Source organism: Sapajus apella, unplaced genomic scaffold (genome assembly GCF_009761245.1).
Source record: "Sapajus apella isolate SASKATOON/1434 unplaced genomic scaffold, GSC_monkey_1.0 scaffold71, whole genome shotgun sequence".
Classification (NCBI taxonomy): domain Eukaryota; kingdom Metazoa; phylum Chordata; class Mammalia; order Primates; family Cebidae; genus Sapajus; species Sapajus apella.
Window position 1 is genome coordinate 65,603 of NW_022437011.1, and position 21,015 is coordinate 86,617.

The 21,015-nt window shown below is 46.9% G+C and overlaps 1 protein-coding gene and 5 pseudogenes across 4 annotated transcripts; 3 read left to right on the forward strand and 3 right to left on the reverse strand.

The window, feature by feature from the left end:
- The first annotated feature begins 1,909 nt into the window (after nucleotides 1–1,909).
- On the forward strand, nucleotides 1,910–2,273 carry LOC116531423 (annotated as a pseudogene).
- A 1,763-nt stretch (nucleotides 2,274–4,036) lies between these two features.
- LOC116531599 lies at nucleotides 4,037–5,003 on the forward strand (annotated as a pseudogene).
- A 53-nt stretch (nucleotides 5,004–5,056) lies between these two features.
- LOC116531420 lies at nucleotides 5,057–7,675 on the forward strand (annotated as a pseudogene). Its single transcript, XR_004260418.1, has one exon. The product of XR_004260418.1 is annotated as a CLIP-associating protein 1 pseudogene (transcript).
- Nucleotides 7,676–7,708: 33 nt separating this feature from the next.
- Nucleotides 7,709–11,873, reverse strand: LOC116531421 (annotated as a pseudogene). Its single transcript, XR_004260419.1, has one exon. The product of XR_004260419.1 is annotated as a myosin light chain kinase, smooth muscle pseudogene (transcript).
- A 2,409-nt stretch (nucleotides 11,874–14,282) lies between these two features.
- On the reverse strand, nucleotides 14,283–15,283 carry LOC116531422 (protoporphyrinogen oxidase-like). Its single transcript, XM_032250142.1, has one exon. The coding sequence runs from the start codon at nucleotides 15,272–15,274 to the stop codon at nucleotides 14,429–14,431; it is 846 nt and encodes a 281-aa protein (XP_032106033.1). The 5' UTR covers nucleotides 15,275–15,283; the 3' UTR covers nucleotides 14,283–14,428.
- A 1,206-nt stretch (nucleotides 15,284–16,489) lies between these two features.
- On the reverse strand, nucleotides 16,490–19,939 carry LOC116531424 (annotated as a pseudogene). Its single transcript, XR_004260420.1, has one exon. The product of XR_004260420.1 is annotated as a nuclear export mediator factor NEMF pseudogene (transcript).
- Between the last annotated feature and the right edge of the window lie 1,076 nt (nucleotides 19,940–21,015).

A 21,015-nucleotide genomic window follows, 5' to 3' on the forward strand; every position in this document is an offset into this window, starting at 1 on the left:
AAAAAAAAAAAAAAAAAAGGCTCGGGGGTCTTTTTATCCAGCGCTGAGGGTAATGAAAAAAGGTTCCCTGGTCCGGCTTCCTAAGACCGCAAATCAATTTTTTTTTTTTTTTTTTTTTTTTTTTTTAGTAGCCAGTATTTTTTAATCTCCTTTCTTACACATACATTTTTTTTTTTTTTTCCTGAGGGAGGTTGTCCTTTCTTTTTCCTACCCATCTAAGGACAAACTAATTGATGTGCATTTCACGATCTCTCTTTTCCTCTGCCTGATTTCTGGTGGCACGTAAGGTGAACATTTGTGGGAGGCCCCTTTAGGTAAAGTGAAAGCAAGGAGGCGGAAAAGGAAAGAGCCTAGACAATGCAGGAATGGGGTGACCTTCCCTTCACCTGGATCAGAGAATAGAGAGATTGTAGATTTCCTTAGCAGGTACCTGGGGTAGCTGTGCCGGAATATCTTCAGACCCAATGAATATGCTTTCCAGATGAGTCCATGTTCGTTGTACTTCCACCCAAAGAGAGATGACAGCATCTGCTGTGGACAGCTTCTTCTGCCAGCCCGACACCTCCCCCAGGAAGAAAGCAACATACTTGGACATCACTAGGGTCTGAAGTTGAACCTGGTTATCCTCCAGAACCTCTATGAGGTCCTCATCAGAACGCAGGAGGGGGATGTTGGTCCGTGGGTGGGGCTCATACTGGAATTCCATGCCAGCCCAGGTGGTCTGCAGCTCCTTTAAGGTTTTCTCCATACCCATCTCTTTCACGGCTTTGTCCACAATGCCCCGACCTCGTCCTCACAGTGGTGCAGCTGGAGCTGCAGGAGGCGTGCTAGGGTGGTGTCCTTGTCCATAGTGAAGCTCACACCAGTGGCTTGCATCAGCTGCCTCCAGTGCCGCTCCCGGATGGCTGGATTCTGCAGCTCAGCTACTGCCCTCAGGGAGCTCAGTGTGTTCCACACAGTGCTTTCCAGGCCTGTGAATGCATCCCAGGCTCTGACCTCCCTGTCCAGGTTTCGGATATGCCGGGCAAACTGTTTGCACTCAAAGTCCATGGCCTCCACATTGATATCCCTCCAGGGTGTGGTCTCCCAGGCATGGATGCTGGAGGTCACCACCCCAGTGGTGTCCCAGAGCTCCTTCAGCTGGCAGACCTCCTTGGGAAAAGAAGGACTGAAAGGAAGGGACCACAGATAATGATTTTCATTTGTCTTATGTTTCATAAGCGAAGGAAAAATAAATTTTTTTGTGGCTGAATTTCAAGAAACGTTTGTATTATCTCTTGAGACTGTTTACAGCCTGCCAGTGGACTCTAAAACAGAGGTTACCAAGAAAAGCCTTAGATGTGTGTCCCTGATTTTGGTGCTGGGGTTGCTGGTGGCCTGAACATAACGGAGCCCCCTTAGAGCGACTGGCCAAGACCAAATAAAACTCCGCGCTCCTCTGCTGCGGGGTGCCCTGGCCTCGAGACTCAGAGGCGCTCTGTCTACAGCCGGGAGTACTCGGAGGCCCCAAGCTCCTGGCCAGCGCGGCCCCGAGGTCCACAGGCCCCTTCCTTGTCACCTCATTGTCCCCTCACCCGCCTCCGCATTTGACCGCTTTCTGACTGGACTCCACAGAAAGGCCCACGGCTGAGGAGAAGTGTGAGCGCCTCCGCCTGCCCACTGCTCCCCAAAGCCCGCTCAACCCCCAACTTCCCCCGCTAAGCTCCAAGCCACGGACCCAGGGAGGGCCTCCAAGGCACCGCCCACCTACCGGTCACCCAGTCAGGACATTTCTTTCTGGGACAAAGGCGTCACCCCCTAGAGACAGCAGGAAAATGGTATCTCCCAGAAGTGATCTCACGTCCTCCAAGAGCCGCTTCCGATCTTACCGGAAGTGACGAACGAGTCCGCCGAATCGGTGACTGCGGTTCGGGCCGCCGCCACCATGAGCCGCGAGTTTGGGAATCTGACGCGGATGCGGCATGTGATCTTTCGAGCAGCGCGCCTTCACGCACGTCTTCTCTAAAGGAGTCCCCAACGTGGTGCGCCGCACTCGGGAGTCGTTCCTTCGCGTGGTGCCGCCGTTTATAGGGTTTTATCTTCTCTACACATGGGGGACTGAAGAGTTTGAGAGATCCAAGAGGTAGAATCCGGCTGACTACGAAAATGACAAATAAGCAACGCATCCGAATGACAGTTCCCTGACTCTGAAAGACCTTTCTCTGGAAGAGGGGTCTGCATGGTAGTCTCTTAAAGACACAGTAAACTTCCTGTGGTCTGCAAAAAAAAAAAAAGAGAGAGGGGGGATGATTTTGTTGTTCATTTTTTTTACAAAAAAACCTTTTTTTATTTTTAGGACCTCTTTTTTTTTTTTTTTTGGAGTACAATCTGGTTTTATTGACACATTTGGTTGGGGTAATTCATCCGTTTCCTGATAGCCAAGTAGGATACTAACAAGGCTCCAAGGATCAAGGTCCCAGTAAGACCTGCCACCCACAGAAGCTTTGAGTCTGCAGGAACACGGAGCTTTTCTGGAGGGTCCTTAGTGGCTTGGAGTAGAATCATGGGGCCTTTGCTAGAAGCACTAGCAGTAGTGTTCTGAAAACTGGTGTCAGAACTACTTCGGCTGAGATCAGGGCAGGTTACCACACAGGACGGTGTCTCAGCAGGCTGGCAGACTGACACGCTGCAGTGCAGATACCGGTCCCCTAAGGGCCTGCTTCACAGCTGTAGGGTCCACAGAGCTGAAGGTGAAGATGCTGAAGCGCTGGTGGTGTGAGGGAGGAAAAACACAATAAGCCGGACCACTTGTCCTGTCATGGCCGCTACCTAACCGTGGCTGCCATTTTTAGAGGTCACATGTCCATGAGGGAGGTGGATGAGCAAATGTTCAACATTCCACTGGAGCGGAACCGTGTGGGAGCCTCCTCCAAACTGGACATTCTTATTTTAATTTGAATGTCAATTTAAAAAAAAATTTGTCCCTGTATCATTTATTCGCATGCAACCTCAGGCTTCAGCCATACCTTCTCCAGGCAAATTCCGTTCCCCTGCAGCACCATCTCCTTTGGCTCTTCTGCAACCAGTGAAAGCATTTAGTAATCATGGCTCTGGTTCTCCTGGTAGCCAAGAAATAACAGCTCGCACAAACCACCTCCTCACCTGGGCCTCCTGTGGTTCCGAACACAGTCTCAGCAAATCCTCCCAGCAATATCAACAGCACTACTCTAACCAGACCTGCAGGGACAACTGCAATGAGAAGTGGCTTGCCCAGACCCAGTGCCCCTTCTGCTGGGGGCATACCAGTGCCTCGCAGCAAACTTGCACAACCTGTTCGCAGATCCTTGCCAGCTCCTAAAACCTATGGTAGCATGAAAGATGACAGTTGGAAAGATGGCTGTTATTGACCAGCAAAGACAGGAATGCAGAAGTCCACTGCTTCATGGATACCCTTCACAAGGCTAAAAACAACTTTTATATGCAGACTGTTCAGATAAGACTCTTGGGATTTATAAAATCCCAGCCCTCTCTGTCTTAATTAGCACAAGCTGACAGAGATCATCAAACAGCACTTTAATGACATTTAACATCAGATATGTTTGGTAATCACACAATCACTCTCCATAGAATCACTTTTAGTTTTGTTTAATAGAAACTAGGATGATTTTTTAAATATTTGACAGAGGCCAATATCTGGGCAAATACTTAATGGATGCCAAAGAGAAATGCCCATTTGTAAATGAGAAAAATGCCCATTTGTGCATAAGAAAATGGTGAATTCAAGCTATCCAAAACTTCACATTCAACTAATTTACTGTAATAAATAGTATCAATAAAAACAAATTATGCGGGAGTGGTGGCACATGCCTGTAATCCCAGCTACTCGAGAGGCTGAGGCAGAAGAATCCCTTGAACCTAGAAGGTGGAGGTTGCAGTGAGCTGAGATCGCACCACTGCACTTCAGCCTGGACAACAGCAAGACTCTGTCTTAAAAAAGAAAAGAAAAAATCCATAGAGTTCTATAGCTTGTTTTCTTACTTGGCATCTACTGTACTGTTTTGTTTTGTTTTATTATCATACCAGCAGCATACTACAAAAACAGCACAATATATATACCCATCATTTTTTCCCATTAAAAAAAAAAATGAGGGTCACGCCAAAATTATGGCCACGTCTGGTGTTGTAGCTGTTAGTTAATTATTCGGCACACACACATCCCTAGGTTAATACTTGTCATAACAAGCAACTGTACCTCTAAGTCCGTCGCAGTTAGAAGGCGCTGTTTTGAATTTTTAGATTTGCTTTTACAAGAATGGCAGACGCATTCACTAGAACGACACATATCCATATTAGCGGAAACAGTAAAGAAAGGAATACACGATGCTGATTCCGAAGCAAGAATGGAAGCCAGAAAATGTTACTGGGGTTTTCACAGTCACTTCAGCAGAGAAGCAGAGCACTTATACCACACCGTGGAGTCCTCCTACCAAAAAGCCCTGCAGTCCCACCTGAAGAACTCAAACAGCATCGTGTCTCTGCCTCAGTCTGATCGCTTGTCTTCCAGCTCTCAAGAGAGTCTAAATCGGCCGCTGTCTGCCAAAAGAAGTCCTACTGGAAGTACCACGTCTAGAGGTTCTACAGTTAGTACCAAATCTGTGTCAACGACTGGTTCCCTTCAGCGATCTCGAAGTGACATTGATGTGAACGCAGCAGCCAGTGCCAAATCCAAAGTCTCCTCATCTTCGGGAATGACACCTTTCAGCTCCACAGCGGCTTTGCCTCCAGGGTCATATGCATCCTTAGGTCGGATCCGCACAAGACAGCAAAGCTCTGGGAGTGCCACCAACGTCGCCTCTACACCTTCTGATAACCGGGCCACAGTCGCGCTAAAGTGGTTTCACAGTCCCAGCGATCCAGATCTGCTAATCCTGCTGGTGCCGGCAGCCGGTCAAGTTCTCCAGGAAAATTGTTGGGAAGTACTGATGGTGGACTTGCTGGGGGCTCCTCACAAGGCCCGCCTGTGACACCATCTTCAGAAAAGCGAAGAAGATTACCAGGAGCCAGGGGTGTAGCTGGGAAACAAGTCCAAACTGAATAGGATTAGATCGGTTTGGGCTTGGCCAGCCAGGAAGAATACCTGGTTCTGTGAATGCCATGAGAGTTTTGAGCACAAGTACAGATCTTGAAGCTGCTGTTGCTGATGCTTTGCTATTAGGAGACTCCAGGAGCAAGAAGAAGCCTGTGAGGAGGAGGTATGAGCCATATGGGATGTATTCTGACGATGCTGCCAACAGTGATGCCTCAAGTGTTTGCTCTGAGCGCTCGTATGGCTCCAGGAATGGTGGCATTCCCCATCATCTGCAGCAGACCGAGGATGTAGCAGCAGTTCTCAACCACTGTGCTAGTTTAAACTGGTCAGATAGGAAAGAAGGGCTTCTGAGCCAGCAGAACCTACTGAAGAGCCAAAGAACACTGAGTCGAATTGAACTGAAAAGATTGTGTGTGATTTTCACCCGGATGTTTGCTGATCCTCATAGCAAGAGAGTTTTCAGTATGTTTTTGGAGACTCTTGTGGATTTTATAATAATTCATAAGGATGACTTGCAAGACTGGCCTTTTGTTCTTCTCACACAATTACTTAAGAAAATGGGAGCAGATTTACTTGGATCTATGCAAGCAAAAGTCCAAAAGGCTCTAGATGTCACCAGGGCCTCCTTTCCATTTGATCAACAATTTAACATTTTGATGAGATTTATTGTGGATCAAACTCAAACTCCAAACCTCAAGGTCAAAGTTGCAATCCTGAAATATATTGAGTCTCTGGCCAGACAGATGGATCCAACAGATTTTGTAAACTCTAGTGAGACAAGGCTTGCTGTTTCTAGAGTCATAACCTGGACAACAGAACCAAAGAGTTCAGACGTGAGAAAGGCAGCACAAATTGTGCTAATCTCTCTGTTTGAATTGAATACTCCTGAATTTACCATTTACTTGGTGCCTTGCCAAAAACATTCCACGATGGTGCCACCAAACTCCTGCATAACCACCTCAAGAATTCCAGTAACATCAGTGTGGGCTCTCCAAGCAATACGATTGGCCGGACACCCTCCCGACACACCAGCAGCAGGACCAGCCCCCTGACCTCACCCACCAACTGTTCCCATGGGGGTCTGTCTCCAAGCATGCTGGACTATGATACAGAGAACCTGAACTCTGAAGAAATCTGTAGTTCTCTACGTGGAGTTACAGAAGCCATTGAAAAGTTTAGCTTCGAAGCCAAGAGGATCTGAATGAGCTAATTAAACGAGATGGCAAAAAGGAGTGTGATATTGTGTCCCGCGATGGGGGCGCTGCCTCTCCTGCCACCAAGGGCCGGGGTCGGGGTGCAGTGAGGTAGAAGGAGGCCGGACAGCTCTGGATAACAAGACCTCGCTACTCAACACCCAGCCTCCGCGTGCCTTCCCTGGGCCGCGGGCGTGAGAGTACAACCCGTACCCCTACTCAGATACCATCAACACCTACGACAAGACCGCCCTGAAGGAGGCTGTGTTCGATGATGACATGGAGCAGCTTCGAGATGTGCCCATCGACCATTCTGACCTGGTGGCTGACCTTCTGAAGAGCTGTCCAACCACAACGAGCGGGTGGAGGAACGGAAAGGAGCCCTGCTGGAGCTGCTCAAAATCACACGGGAAGACAGCCTTGGCGTCTGGGAGGAGCACTTCAAGACCATTCTGCTCCTGCTGCTGGAGACCCTTGGAGACAAAGACCATTCAATTTGAGCACTGGCGTTGAGAGTTTTGAGGGAAATTCTGAGAAATCAACCAGCAAGATTTAAAAACTACGCTGAGCTGACGATTGTGAAGACTCTGGAAGCCCACAAAGACTCCCATAGGAGGTGGTGAGAGCAGCTGAGGAGGCTGCGTCCACACTGGCCAGTTCCTTCCACCCGGAGCAGTGCATCAAGGTGCTCTGCCCCATCATCCAGACGGCCGACTATCCCATCAACCTTGCTGCCATCAAGATGCAGACCAAAGTCGTCGAGAGGATTGCCAAGGAGTCGTTGCTGCAGCTCCTCGCTGACATCATCCCAGGCTTGCTGCAGGGTTATGACAACACCAAAAGTAGTGTGCGTAAGGCCAGCGTGTTTTCCTTAGTGGCGATTTATTCTGTAATCGGAGAAGACCTGAAACCTCACCTCGCACAGCTCACAGGGAGCAAGATGAAGCTACTAAACTTATACATAAAGAGGGCCCAGACCAACAACAGCAACAGCAGCTCCTCCTCCGATGTCTCCACGCACAGCGAATAGCAGCGCCTGTCTCTTGTGTAGACCTAGAAGCAATCGGTGGTGCCTCTCAGAGACCTCTCCCTACCCCTTCATCGGCTGCCCAGTCAGTACAAGGAGGCCCACAAATATTTATTACAATCAGTATTTTGGTCCCTTCCAGCTTTCCTGTAGAATCTTACTGGTATTGAATGTAAAGGAAGCAAGGCCTGTATTGCAGTCTTCATACAAAACAAAAGGAATAAGAGCAGAAAAGAGCCATATTGAAAAAAAAATGTTTTTTCTTTTCTTTTTTTTTTTTTTTTACTGTGGTATCCTTTATTTAAAAATTGTGAGCTGACTACAGTTGTAGTGTTCTCATTTACCATTCTGATGGCATAATAAACTGAGAGAACATTAACATAATTCCAAGAAGGCATTAACCTGTAACACACATATACACCACACATGCACACACACAACATACATGCACACAAAGGTTATATTCTGAACACAATTAAAAGTGATGGAGAAAAGCTTTGAATGCTCTAAATCAAATAAAACCCCTTTATAAACTGTGACAATACTGTGGCTATTATGAAAAATATTGTAACTATTTTAAAAGCAAAAGGAAAAATACTGGCAATTTGAAACTAGCAGCAAAAAGCAGATAAAAATAGAATGGAAGATAAGGTAAGACTAATATCAAAATTCTAATGTTGATACTATGTAGTATTGCACTGAAGTAATTTTAAATTGATTCTTAAGGAACTCTTTAAAAAGTCCCTTAAAATATTAAATGGCTGCACCTTACAAACAGTGGGGGGAAAAAAGTATTTGGAATGTTACACACACACATACACACACACACACACACACACACACACGGGAAATGTATCAGGTCTATCAGTTATGGTCTTTGTTTATGACCTTCAAAAAGTTTTATAAAGAAAAAATTTAAGTGCCAATGTAGTGAAAGAAAGCTAAAAATTCCTAAAGGTGCAAGTCTGAGTGCATTTACCAGGTCTAAGAATATATTTAAAGGTTGAGGGCAAGGCATGATTGATGCACATTTAAGAAGAAAGATATGGAACCCATAAGGTAGGTCGAGTTCTTTGGAGAGTGTTGAGAATGAAGATGAATTAAACTCTGACTGTCTTGGAGAAGATTCCAAAGTACATGGAGTTCTCCAGCTCTTTATCAGTTGAAATCTGTTTCATAGTGGCCAATAGATAATTAAGACTAACATTTCAGCAAACTGGTTTTTCCTGCATTCAAACACAAAAATCTTTACCACACATGCAGAACTGATACTCTGTAACAACATAAATATGAATCCTGGTTACAAAGAAAACCACATTAGCATTTTTTTTCCCCATGGGTTCTTAACCAAATGTCTAAAGCTGCTAGACATTTGCAAAGAGGGGGTAAGTTTAGAGTTCCTACTGATTTTGGAAGAAAAATATTTTCCTAAGGAAGCCAGAGTCATCCATGAGCAGGGGACCTGTCTTCAGAATTTAAGAAGCATAATGTTGCTAATGCTTAAATTCATGACAAGTTCAGATCTAGAAAAACTGGCAGGTGGAAGGGGAAAGAGAAATGGAGAGTTTGAATGCCTGCAGTGTACTTTGGAATCAAGTGTGCCTGATAAGTTAGAATGGCTCAACTGCTTTCAGAAGGAGGTGCTGCAGTACTGGGAGAAAACCCAGTTCTCTGGAGTCAGGGGGTGAGGAGAGAAAGGCCTCCTGTCTCCAGGGACCCTCTGGGCTGAGCTGTGGCCCAGAACCCTCCTTTTGGCCTTATTTTTCATGAGCACATTCAAGTGGAGAATTTATGACTTTGCCCAGATAAACATTTTGTTTGGTTACTTTCTCTCTAAAATCAATTGGTCAGGCAAGTTACTGGTGATTTCCCTAAATGAAATCTAGCGGCACTAGTATCTTAAGTGCCAGCTAAGGTGGATTAATGCCCATCAATAACGCTGCCAGGTACCAACTGCTGTTGCTGAAGAATCAACACAAAAATGACCTATCTAGATAATCTATCACAACTAGGTGCTTTTGCTATCTTGAGTTTTTTTGAGTTTTAGAGAACTAGTCCTTTTAATATGACTTAGAAACTGCTTTTGTCTGGCTTTGATTCACTCTTCTTCCTCTTCCCCTTCCCCTTCGCCTTCCTCCATTGTTTCCACAATGAGCTCTGCTGTGCAGGTGGCTTCTCCAAGACTGTTGACAGCCTTGCAGGTGTACTTGGCATCATCTTCCCCACAAACATCACTAATAATTAAAGAGCAGTTCCCGTCCTCATCGTAGTCTATCTGGAAGTGGCAGGACTCCCTGATTGACTGGTCATCTTTGAACCAGACAACCTCGGGGTCCGGGTATCCTTCAATCTTGCAGTCAAATCTAGCAGCACTTCCCTCCACAACTTCTAAATCACGAATGGTCTTAGAGAAATAGGGTTTTACATGGGGCTTTTCCTCAGCAACGGCCTCAAGGAAAGCTTGGGACACACCTTCAGATTCTAGTTTTTCTGCATTGAGTGGGCTGGTTGGTGACCCTGTTGAGGTTTTCCTGTCACTGAGCCCCGAGATCATTGCCATAGAGGACAGCCTTCCAATGGCTCTCACAGCATTGCCCGTTTTCTGCCATTTCCTTCTTGCCATGTACTTCTTCATCCGGTCCTTGGAGAGTTTCTTGGCCTCCATGTTATTGGTACCTTTCGTTAGCCATGGATGCTGAAGGCACTGCGTGCAGTCCAGGCGGTTTTTCATATCTTTCTTCAGCAGACTGCTGATGACATCCTTGGCATCATCGGAGATCTCATCGAATGCCTTGTCGTTGAAGTCCCAGGTGGCTGAGGTAACGTTGGCCAAGGTTTCATTATCGTTGTCTCCCATGAAGGGGGAAAGGCCACTGACCAGGATGTAGCAGATGACCCTGATGCTCCACATGTCTGTGGCATAGCTGATGGGCTCATAGTTGATCACTTCAGGAGCCACAAACTCCGGAGTGCCAAAGAGGACCTTCAGAGACTCCGCGTTCTCCAGCCTCCTGGCCAGACCAAAGTCAATGAGCTTGATCCTGGCGCCCGTCTTGTTGACACACATGATGCTCTCAGGCTTGAGGTCCAGGTGCACAATGCCCTGCTTGTGGATGTACTCCACCCCCTCCGAGATCTGCCGCATGTACCTGATGCACTCGCGCTCCGTCAGTTCAAAGTCCTCATCAATGATGCGCTCAAACAGCTCATCCCCTGGCACGATCTCCAGGACCATGACGATGTTGGCCTTTTCTTCGAAGGCATCCACACACTGGACCAGCTTGGGGTGGTGGAGGCAGTTCATGATGCCGATTCTCCTGCCGGATATTCTCTTTCTCTTTTGCTGAATATACTTTGAAGAATTTCCCTGCCCAGACTTTTCGAGTTTTCTTTTCTACAAGTCAAAAGACCTGTCCAAATTTCCCAGATCCTAATCTCTCTTCAATGTCATGAAGTCAGATACTTTTTGTTCGGTATTGACTGTCACCGTCCGGTAATCAACCTCAGGCTCCTTCTTATCATCGTCTGACACTTCCACTTCATCCTTCGGCTCTTCAGGGTTCTCTCCTACTCTTGTGAGCTCAGACTCCTGGCTTGGCTCACTGGTTCCATATACACTGATTGCACGTACACGGAATTTATACTCGTGATCAGGCAGTAGGTCCTGGACGTTGAAAGAGGTGCTGCAGCATGTGGCTAGTTCCTTCCATGTCTTGTTGGCTGAGTCCCAGATCTCGATGCTGTAGGACTGTACAGCACTGCCCCCATCATACGAGGAGCCATACCAGGACAGGGTCAGCGAGGAGCTCCGAATGTCAGAGGCACGAGGTGTGCCGGCTGGGGGGTCTGGCTTATCCACGACAGTGAGGTTGACCTGGGCCTGCCTGCTGCCCAGCTTGTTCTCCACCAGCAGTGTATAGCAGCCGCAGTGCTCCTGGTGCGCGGCCAGGATGGTGAGCTTGCTGCCGTTCTCGCTGTTCTCCACATTCATGTGCTCGCTCTCCTGGATCTGCTTTCGGAACTTCATCCAGGTACAGGTGATGGACTGGGTGCCGGCCACTTTTCCAAACAGCTCCACTGACTCTCCTGCACGGACCTTCCGGTCCTCAGGAAACTGGATGATCTGAAGGAGCATTGCTGCCTTCAGAGGCGTCTTGGGGGCAGGTTTCTTTTTCACAGTTGCATCACTCTCTGTTCCTAGCACAGGAGGAAGAAAGCTCTTGGGCCTCCGGGATTTCATCTCCCAGGCCTTGGTGTTCTCACTGGCTGGAGCATCATCCACGGTGACTTGGCAGGAGCACTCAGCCTGGCCAGCGTCATTCTTGGCTACACACTTGTATAAGCCTCTGTCCTCAGACAGTGCCTTCTTGATGGAGACAGAGCAGAGTGAGCCTTCTTGGGAGAGGATGATGAACTTGGTGGTCTTGAGGGTCTTTCCATTCAGCGTCCAGGTGATGGTGGCTGGGGGGTCAGAAGACACCTGACACTGAAGCAGCAGCTTCTCGCCCTCTGCCACACGAGCATCTTGCAGCTTCTTCTGGAAGCCTGGGGCTGTCCCCTGGCTCTCTGATCTTTTTTCATTATCTGTGGTATCTTGGAATTTAGAGACTCTTCCGCCAGGTCAATGGTTTGAACCATTGAGGATTAGACCAGTACACTGAGGAGATTAATTTTAAATTAAATTCAAGGTCTACGTGGAGGAGCTGATCCAGCGGCTGCAGCGGCAGGCACTGTCAGAGCCGGTGCTGGTGCAGAAGATAGCCAGTGGCCAGTGGGCGCACAGCCCCTCCGTGCCTGACCTCCAGGCTCAGCCTTCCTCCCCAGGCCTTTTGCACTGAGGATACAGATTCTGGGGGGCCATGAGGGCCACCGGTGGGTGGATCCTGCAGCTTCCAGCCTGGGGCCGGCTTGGCAGGGATCCCCAGGAGGCAGTGCTCCTTGTGCCCGTGGGGCCGGGAGCAAGTAAAGCCTGGGCCAGGAAAAAAAAAAAAAAAGATACTTGAAATCCTCCAGCCACGGCGAGCCCATCACTCCCAGAGCTGCTTCATCGGTGCTGGATGCTCTGATCATGAGGAAGAGTTTATTTCTGACTGAGGTATAAACTGTTCACCTCTAATATCCCTCCTCAACTCATGGTTCTTCTCTCCCAAGCCAGCACCTACACAGAGCCCTACAAAGTCTGTCCCATCTCATCGGCAGCCCCTAAAGAGGACCTCACGTCGGATGAGGAGCAGAGAAGCTCAGAGGAGGAGGATAGTGCTTCAAGAGACCCCAGCCTCACCCACAAGGTGGAAGGACAGTCCAGAGCCCTTGTCATCGCACAGGAACTGCTATCTTCAGAGAAGTCATACGTGGAGATGCTCCAGCACTTACATCTGGATTTCCATGGAGCTGTCATGAGGGCCTTGGATGACATGGACCATGAAGGCAGAGACACATTGGCCTGGGAGGAGCTGAGGCAGGGCCTGAGTGAACTCCCAGCCATTTACGAACTTCACCAAGGCATCCTGGAGGAGCTGGAGGAAAGGCTGTCAAACTGGGAGAGCCAGCAGAAGGTAGCTGACATCTTCCTGACCCGGGAGCAGGCGTTTGATCACTACGCCACTCACATCCTGCAGTTCGACAGGTACCTAGGTCTGCTCAGTGAGAATTGCCTCCACTCTCCCCAGCTGGCAGCTCCTGTCCATGAATTTGAGCAGAATGTACAAGGAGGCGGCCAGACTGAACCATTGAGGGTTGCCTCAATGAACAAAATGGTTTTTTGTTCAAAATATCCAATGATATTTCTTTTGCTGCAATCAAGAGTGGTGATTTCTGCTAAGTCCTGAAGTTTTTTTTTTTTTTTTTTTTTTTTTTTTCTTTTTTGAAGTCACTAAAAAAAAACTGACTGTACAATAGCTTTTCACCAGTGGGGAAAATAACAGCAATAATTTGCAATAAAAGAGGAAAACACATTTACAATCACAAAGAGAATTAAAAGAAGCTTGAGAGAGGTCAACTAGTCCAATCCTCCCATTGGGAGATACCTGCCAACCCGTGAAAGGAGGGAATGGGGCCAATATCTTACCGTTCCTGGTTATCCACTCCCAGGGTTCACAGTACATGTGTCAGGAAGTTCTTTCTTATGTGTTGCTGGGGTCCCTTTCGCTATTGTTTCAAGCTGAGGCATCATTTTTTTTTTTGACAATTATTTAAGACCTTTATTAACAGGTGCTCGCAGTTTGTTGACTTTTTTGAAAAAATCAAGTTGTAAACTTTTATGACAAATTAAAAATGAAGTTCTTAATGAAAGAATGATATAGAAAAACTCCTCAAAATTTGGAAGAGATGATTTCCTCTAAAAATTTTCATTTTTTTTGCAAATGATTTGAAAAATGAAGGGCGTCTTGGCTAAGGTGTACCCGTGTAACCCCTGGGCCTGGTCACCTCAGAACTTTCAGTCCTGAGGCGAATCACCGTTATGCCTTATGACGTCCCCGTGGAACCGCGGGTTGAGGCCCACACAAGCCCCGTAGCCGTCAGGCCGTGGGACTACACATAAACTCACTCTCTCACTCACTCGTGCCGGGGGTGGGAAGAGAAACTCAAAGTACAGTTACTTAATGAACGGGAGTTTATACGCCAAAGGGCCTATTTGAGATAGACGTTTTAGTAGTGTAAGCCGGGGATTTGGTCCTGCTCTGAGGCAGGGCCCAGGCAAATGGGGCTTCTGAATACCCAAACCTCGGCCGCTGCTGCAGAGATGATCAGAAGGCGTCCTGGACTGCACTACCCAACACCGAGAGGGTTCAGGAAGATGGGGACGTCTCCCTCAGATTCCTGACCCCCGGAAAACCCCTTACTGGGAGAAGACAAGAGTGTAGGGACGTCTCCTCTACACTCAGGTCCTCGGTCCACGAGGCAAGCAGCAGGAGGGGTTGTGGGCAACAGAAGTCTTACCTTGTGGTGGAGCGGTTCCCTGGTCCGGTTTCCTAAGACCAAAAATCAATTTTTTTTTCAAGCTCCAGCAACTTTTATTTTCATGAGTGAGAGTTGGAGATCAGCTGTTAGGTTCTGTGCCCGTGACACTGACTGCTGCCTGGCGCCCACTCTCTATGCAGTCATTAACAGCAACCCCCTCATAGGAGGCTCCAGCCAGAGTCAGGGGCAACCCTGAGCAGCCAAGAGTTGCCTAGCTGACTCTAGTTTTTGCCAGTGACCTAGTGTATACTGGGGGATGCAGTTCTTGTGTAGATGGACCAAGCAGTGACTCGGCAGCTCCTTCAGTCCTAATTGTGTGGCAACTGCTTCCTGTGCCTGCTGTTGAAACAGCTCCTGAGATAAGACACAGCCACTCGCCTCCAGCGTCTGTAACCAGGAACCTCCCAGCATCACAGTCACTCTGAGGCCAGGGGGGCTCCCATCCTGCTCAGGGAAAGCAACTGAGTCATACACAATTCCCAGGACGCCTGGATCTTCTGAAGATGGCATCAAGTGTCCAAATCCCTGGACAGGCAGATGAGCTCCTTGGTACTGCAGGTTTACCACAGCTACAGACACAGCAGTGATGGCACTCAGGGCACGAGCCAGAGGTGCAGCCTCAGCAGGCAGCAGCTTGCTGAGCACTGAAGCTGGAATGGCACTAATAACATGGTCAGCCTCCAGACTGCTGTCCCCTAGAGAAACCTTCCAGCGCTCTTCTGCCTGGATGCTGAGCCCACAGACTGGATGGCCTCTTAGAACAGTGACCCCTCTACTAGTCAGGTGGGTTTCAAGGGCCTGAGGCAACATCTCTAGACCTCCACGAAGTGACCACTGGCTCCAGCGCTCAGCCGAGGCCTGACGAATAAGTGCTGAGCCTGGCTGTGGGGTCCGCCCTGGCCCCAGCAGCAGACCCAGTAATACGGAACGATGGGTTTGCTCAGCTTGGAAGAGACTGGGAATGCAGGACCTGATGCTGAGCTCACGGCTATTGCCTGCAAATACTCCACGGCAGAGACTGTGCATGGCTAGAGACGCCACCTCAGGTCCAAGGCGGCACTGGGCAAAACTGTGCACAGTCTCATCAGGCTCTTTGCCCCAGGGCTTGGTCAGCTCCCTCAGTCCGGGAGCTGGAAAAACTCACTTCCCTCTGATTTTTTTTTTTCTTCTCTCTTTCCTCCTCCCTTGATTTTTCATACAACGAATTCTGTCGTATGAATTTGTATGCCAGATTCAAGTTGAAAGCATTGGAAGGAAAAATGGCAAAGTCTTTGACTGACACTTGACCCCCCTCTCCCTCAGCAGAGGCAGGGAGAGAAGGGCTGCGGGTGGTCAGGGACCTGTGCTGTGTAGATGGAGGGTGGCTGCGTGGCCGGGAACAAGTCCCTCCCTCCCTGTGCACCTCAGGTGGCCCGTCTGTGACATCAGAAGACTGGACTGATGCCTGTTGACTATATGCCAGGAGTGTTTTCTGCAGATCCATCTTATGATGTGAATTATATCCACTTGACAGGCGAGGAATCTGTGACTGGCCTCAGGAAGCATGTGCCTGCTGTCACAAGCCCACAAGTGGCAGGTTCAGGATTTGAACTCACAGCAGTCAAGGGCCTGTGTTCAGAACCCCAGAGTGAGTGTGGCTGGGGCTTCCTGGGGTTTGCTTTCTTGCAGCCTTAGTCCCGTGGTGTGCTGCCGAGGGGTGATACGCTGAGGGCAACTGACTGAATCAAAACCTGCTATGCCTTGGCTGCTGATACTGTTCAAAATACCACCCCTGCCACCAGGCCAAGCCCAGTGGGGGCCAAGGACAAGAGCAACTCTGTCCTCTGCCCTCAGCCCAGCCCTGTTTTGAATTTCACTGCCCTTCTCCCAGCTCAAAAAAAAAAAAAATGGGGGGTCTTTTTTTTTATTTTTTATTTATTTTTTTTGAGACGGAGTTTTGCTCTTGTTACCCAGGCTGGAGTGCAATGGCGCAATCTCGGCTCACCACAACATCTGCCTCCTGGGTTCAGGCAATTCTCCTGCCTCAACCTCCTGAGTAGCTGGGATTACAGGCACGCGCCACCATGCCCAGCTAATGTTTTTTGTATTTTTAGTAGAGACGGGGTTTCACCATTTTTTTTTTAAGTATAGGTGAAAGCAGAAGAAAATCCACTCCAATATTTAGTTTTCAAGACACAATCCTAAATATTTAACCTCCCCCACACCAAAAAAAAGAAGAAAAAAAAAAAAAACCCTTGCGGCTGGACTGTAATATATACATTAGCTGCTATATACAGTAGACTTAACAAGTCAGTAGTTTAAGCAATCAAGCCACTTCACTGTTCAGTTTCTTTACATCATGAAAACAACACAATATTAACCTCCAAACTTCAAGAAAATGTAGAATAACGACAGATGCATATAATTAGCATTTAACTGTCCACAAATATTTTAGGAAATCCTATCATAGACAGTGCTTCTTATATATAAAACTGGGGGAAAAAACCAAGAATTAAGTCCTTTTGGTGAATATATATAGCAAGGCAATGTTTAGTTCATTTTTATAATGCTGAGTCCTGTAACATGGTGTTTTCATCTTTGAACTTCCAAAAGGCTATAAAATTGGGTCTTCTCAAATATTTTTAGAATTTCATTTCAGCTATGTCCTTTTTACATTCAGAAGATTGGGTGCAGACACTTTCACTTTGCCAGGAATGTTTCTTGATAAATCTGTGTCCTTTACGCTGCGGAATAAGTCTTTTTCTCTTGCTGTTGCTTCTTTGAAATGCATGAAACTATTCAAGGCTGTTTTTACAGCTTTTCCCTTTTTCTGCACTCCAGGAGTAAGTTTCACTTTATATTTGTAGTTTGTCATGGTGGTGTAAGGGGCACATATTGGAATGGCAAACAATAGTGCATCTTCAGGATGTGGCTGGCCTGTCAAAGAATCAAACAGGTTTTCCTCATTTCCCTGTTGATCCAGATCTTGCTCTTCCTTGTCATCATGTGGATCATCTACAGTGAAGTCTTATAACTCATGAGTAATAACCTCAAGAAATGGACTTTCTTTCTTAATGTTGTCAGAGACCCTTTCTCCACCTCTGAGTTCCTGGGGCTGTTTCTTCACAGGTTCATCCTTTGTTTTTCCTTTCTTCCCCTTCTTCCCTTTTTCTTCTTTGTTTGAACCTGCGGACCCCAGCAATTTCATGATAAGTTCACGGTCTTCTTCATCCTGGTCTTTGTATTTTTCCTTCATTTTTTTCATTTTACTCTTTTGTCCTCGTTTCATTGGCTGCACAGCTGTAACATTCTTGCTTGTGTTCTGATGAGTTTCAACATGCACAGTAATTTCTTTTTCTTTGTCCTTTCCCTCTATCACTTCTAAATCTCCTGAGTCACTTGGAAGTTTTTTCTTTTTCATTTCCCTTCTTTCCTTGGCTGACAAATGTCTCCGGCTCTGTGATTTACTGTCACTAGAATTAGAGGATTCCTCTTTTGAAGCCAACTTCTGGAGGGACCTTTGAGGCTGAAGGTGAGACAAGTCAATGGTAGTATCAGGGTAATTTAATGTCTCTTCCCCTTCATCCTTCATTTCACCAACAAGATCCTGATCTTTTCTAACCTCTTCACATGCTCCTTCATCTTCAGAGCTTTCTTCCTGAATGAGTTCCTCATTTAGTTCTTCTCTACCACTCTGAACAGTGATATCCTCTTGGTCAACCTGAGTCATGAGTTCTACGTCTACAGGAGGAGTTTCATGTTCCTCTGTATCCTCCTCACTGCTAGTGTCACCTCCATCTAATTGTTCCATTTCTTCTGATATGAGTTCACTTGTGCAACTTGCCAGTGTCTCCATGCCTTCATCCTGTACTCTGACTTTTCGCTCACCCCGATGTCTCCAAACACAAGACTCATCTACCTTAAAAAGGAAGCTAAATCCCATCATTAGATATGAAGGAGGAAGAAAATTCTTTTTTCCTCTTATCGTGAAGCTTCCTGTTGTCAAATATTCTCCAGTTGGTGCTGTTTTAGATACCTGATGATGGTACACCCACCAAGCACTAGTGATAACTCGTGCATCCCAAGCAGCACTGTAGCAAAGTGCCATTGTGCCAGCTTCAGTCAAGGTCCTTGGGGAATGGGTTCTCCTGTTGGATTCTTAATTACACAGCTAGTAGCTCCATGAAGATCAGCATGTACATAAATGTCTCCTGGTGTCAAGTATCTTTTCACAATTATTTCATTCTGTTGCTGATCTCGTCCACCTATAATTAGATAGTTCTCTGAGCTAACGAACTACAGAAATTTCTCAAACCAATATACTTTTCTTGCTTTTTGAATAGAGGTAACAGACTGAACTTCTTTTAATGTTTGCTTTGTTTTCTGCTGATTTGAATGCCTTCTCAGCAGCTTCAACAGTCTTTTGCGTTTTCTTAACAGCATATCTCTTGTGATCATAATACTTTTTGGCATTGGCATATGCTGACAAGCTGAGATCAACATCTACAAGTAATGGCTTATTTTTCTGAGGCTTCTGCAGCTGTTTATTCTTTTGCTTTTTCTTTTTTCCTTTTGGTGGTTCGGTTTCATTTTTCTCAACACCGACGTCACCATCAACATCATCATCTTCCTCCTCTGATAACAAGTATGGATATCTTAGCAGCATTGTACCATGATTTGTTTGTAGTTTTAATTCTTTGATTGCACTTGCAACAGGGTCTCCTTGAGCTTGGGCTTCTTTCACAATTAACCCAATTTCTGTCCAATCTATTTGGCTAGCCAAAGCACTTCGAACTACCTGAATGGCTCTGTCAACTATTTGTAGGTTCATTTCTATGAGCTCTCCTTTCAGTTTGTCTATTTCCTGAGTCTGCTGAAGGGCTTCCAATCTGTTTTCATGATTCTTTCGAACATTATCTAATGTCTTCAATGCTTGCTTTTCCTGTTGTAAAGCTTTTAAGTCAATTTTCTGGCCTTCTATCTTGGAATAAAACTCATCCACAGCCTTGTCAAATGATTCAAATTCTATATATGGACATTGTGAATGTTGAGAAAACAAGAAAAGATGAAATTCCTCATACGTGAGTATGTCTTCGACTGGTTTATCTGCTTCCAGATTGGTTTTGTTTCTCTTTTCTGAATGATATATCACTTCCCACTGAAGGTGGATGTTGTTTTCATATAGTCTTCTGCTTTCTGCAGACAAACAAGTATTTTTTCAATATCTTTAGTTTCAAGTTTTTCATCCACTTTGACATTACCCGAGAATCCATTTTCTATAAGACAGTGTTCAATGAGAGCTGGTCCATAGGGAAGCAATGGGTTGAGCACTCTCTTCAGTAGTTCACCCTTAGGTGCACGGGCTGTTATTTCAGTCAATCTTTCCAAAGTAAGCAAAGGTTCAGCAGCTCTAGCATGATCAAGTGGATAGCGTTCACGAACAGCAAATTTAACATCATCTGCCTCATCAGTTCAAAACCTTAGAATATTTAAAATTACGTACTCATAATCTGTAAGAACAATGTTCCGCCTATCATAGAGCTCAATGATTAAATGATAAGCAGCTTCATCACTTCCAAATTGAAAATCTACAATTCTATCCACACCAAATTGTTTCTCACTGACTAATCTCCGACCCTTCAAATGTTTTCGGCACTTCATGGCAAAACTAGACGGCATCATATTCTTAGGCTCAATTTCTGTCGTATGAATTCATATGTCCCTGCATGTCATTGAAAAAATTTGTGCCTGTATCATTTATTTGGAATTCTGTATCATTCTTGATAATTTAAAAATTTCCGTGATTTTTTTTTTAGGAGGTCTGTCTATGATGGTTCATTTCACCTAGACCTTTTCCTCATTTCACCTCCTCAAATTACGAAAATGAATTTCCTTTCTTGTATCAAGAAGACCCTTGATTTGTCCCTGCAAGACATTGGGTGGGTGGGGACTTGTCCCTCGGGGGCCACCTTCATGTCCTTGCCAGGGGTCGTCCTGCTGTGGCCGGGGTTGCATTTCAATATGACTCCAGCCTGGAATGAGAAGGGTCCCAGGTTTCATGTCCCAGATCCAGAAAGGCGGAATCCCCCAAATCGACTGCAGGAGGTTTTTGGTTCCCCCTTTTGTTCCAGAACCTTCCTGCCTCTCGCTTCGGGACAGGGGGCCTTTGGGTGGCACTGGTGTGCACTGGGACCCAGCCCCGGCCTGGCAGGATCCAGGGATGGGGGCCTGGGGGCCTGGGGGGAGGGAAGCGGAGACGCTCTTCTGGAGCTCTCCACGGCCTCAGTCCCTGGCCTCAAACCCTCCTCCGGCAGCGTTAGTGAGATGCCTTAGTCTGTGGGGGCGGGTAGGGGACTGGGGCCCCATTTTCCTTTGCGTGTCTTGGTGGGTCCCGCCCTGGCAGGGGCCTGTCTGCAGCAGGGTCTGGTAGGGCTATAAGTTCCAGAACTCTGTTCCCAGGGCCCTTTCCAGTGTCCAGGGGCCTGGAGAGACCTGCGTCCACTCCTCCAGTCCCCCAGGAGTCACTGGGACCTGGTTCCTGCGTTTGCGGGGGAGGTGGCTTCAAGGGACGTGTGCTTTCTGTGGGTGGCGCCCCTCCGCCCTGCCTGGGCTCATCCTTGTATTTAATTAATTAAACAAGCCCTTTTTTAAACCTTTAAAAAAAAAAAAAAAAAAAGGTCTCCCCTCCAAGCCATCCCTGGCCTCCCTGTACCTGCCTGAGGGGACCTCCAAACCACTGTCCGACAAGCCCATCAAAGCACTGCTGTACATGCCACATGCCACACCCC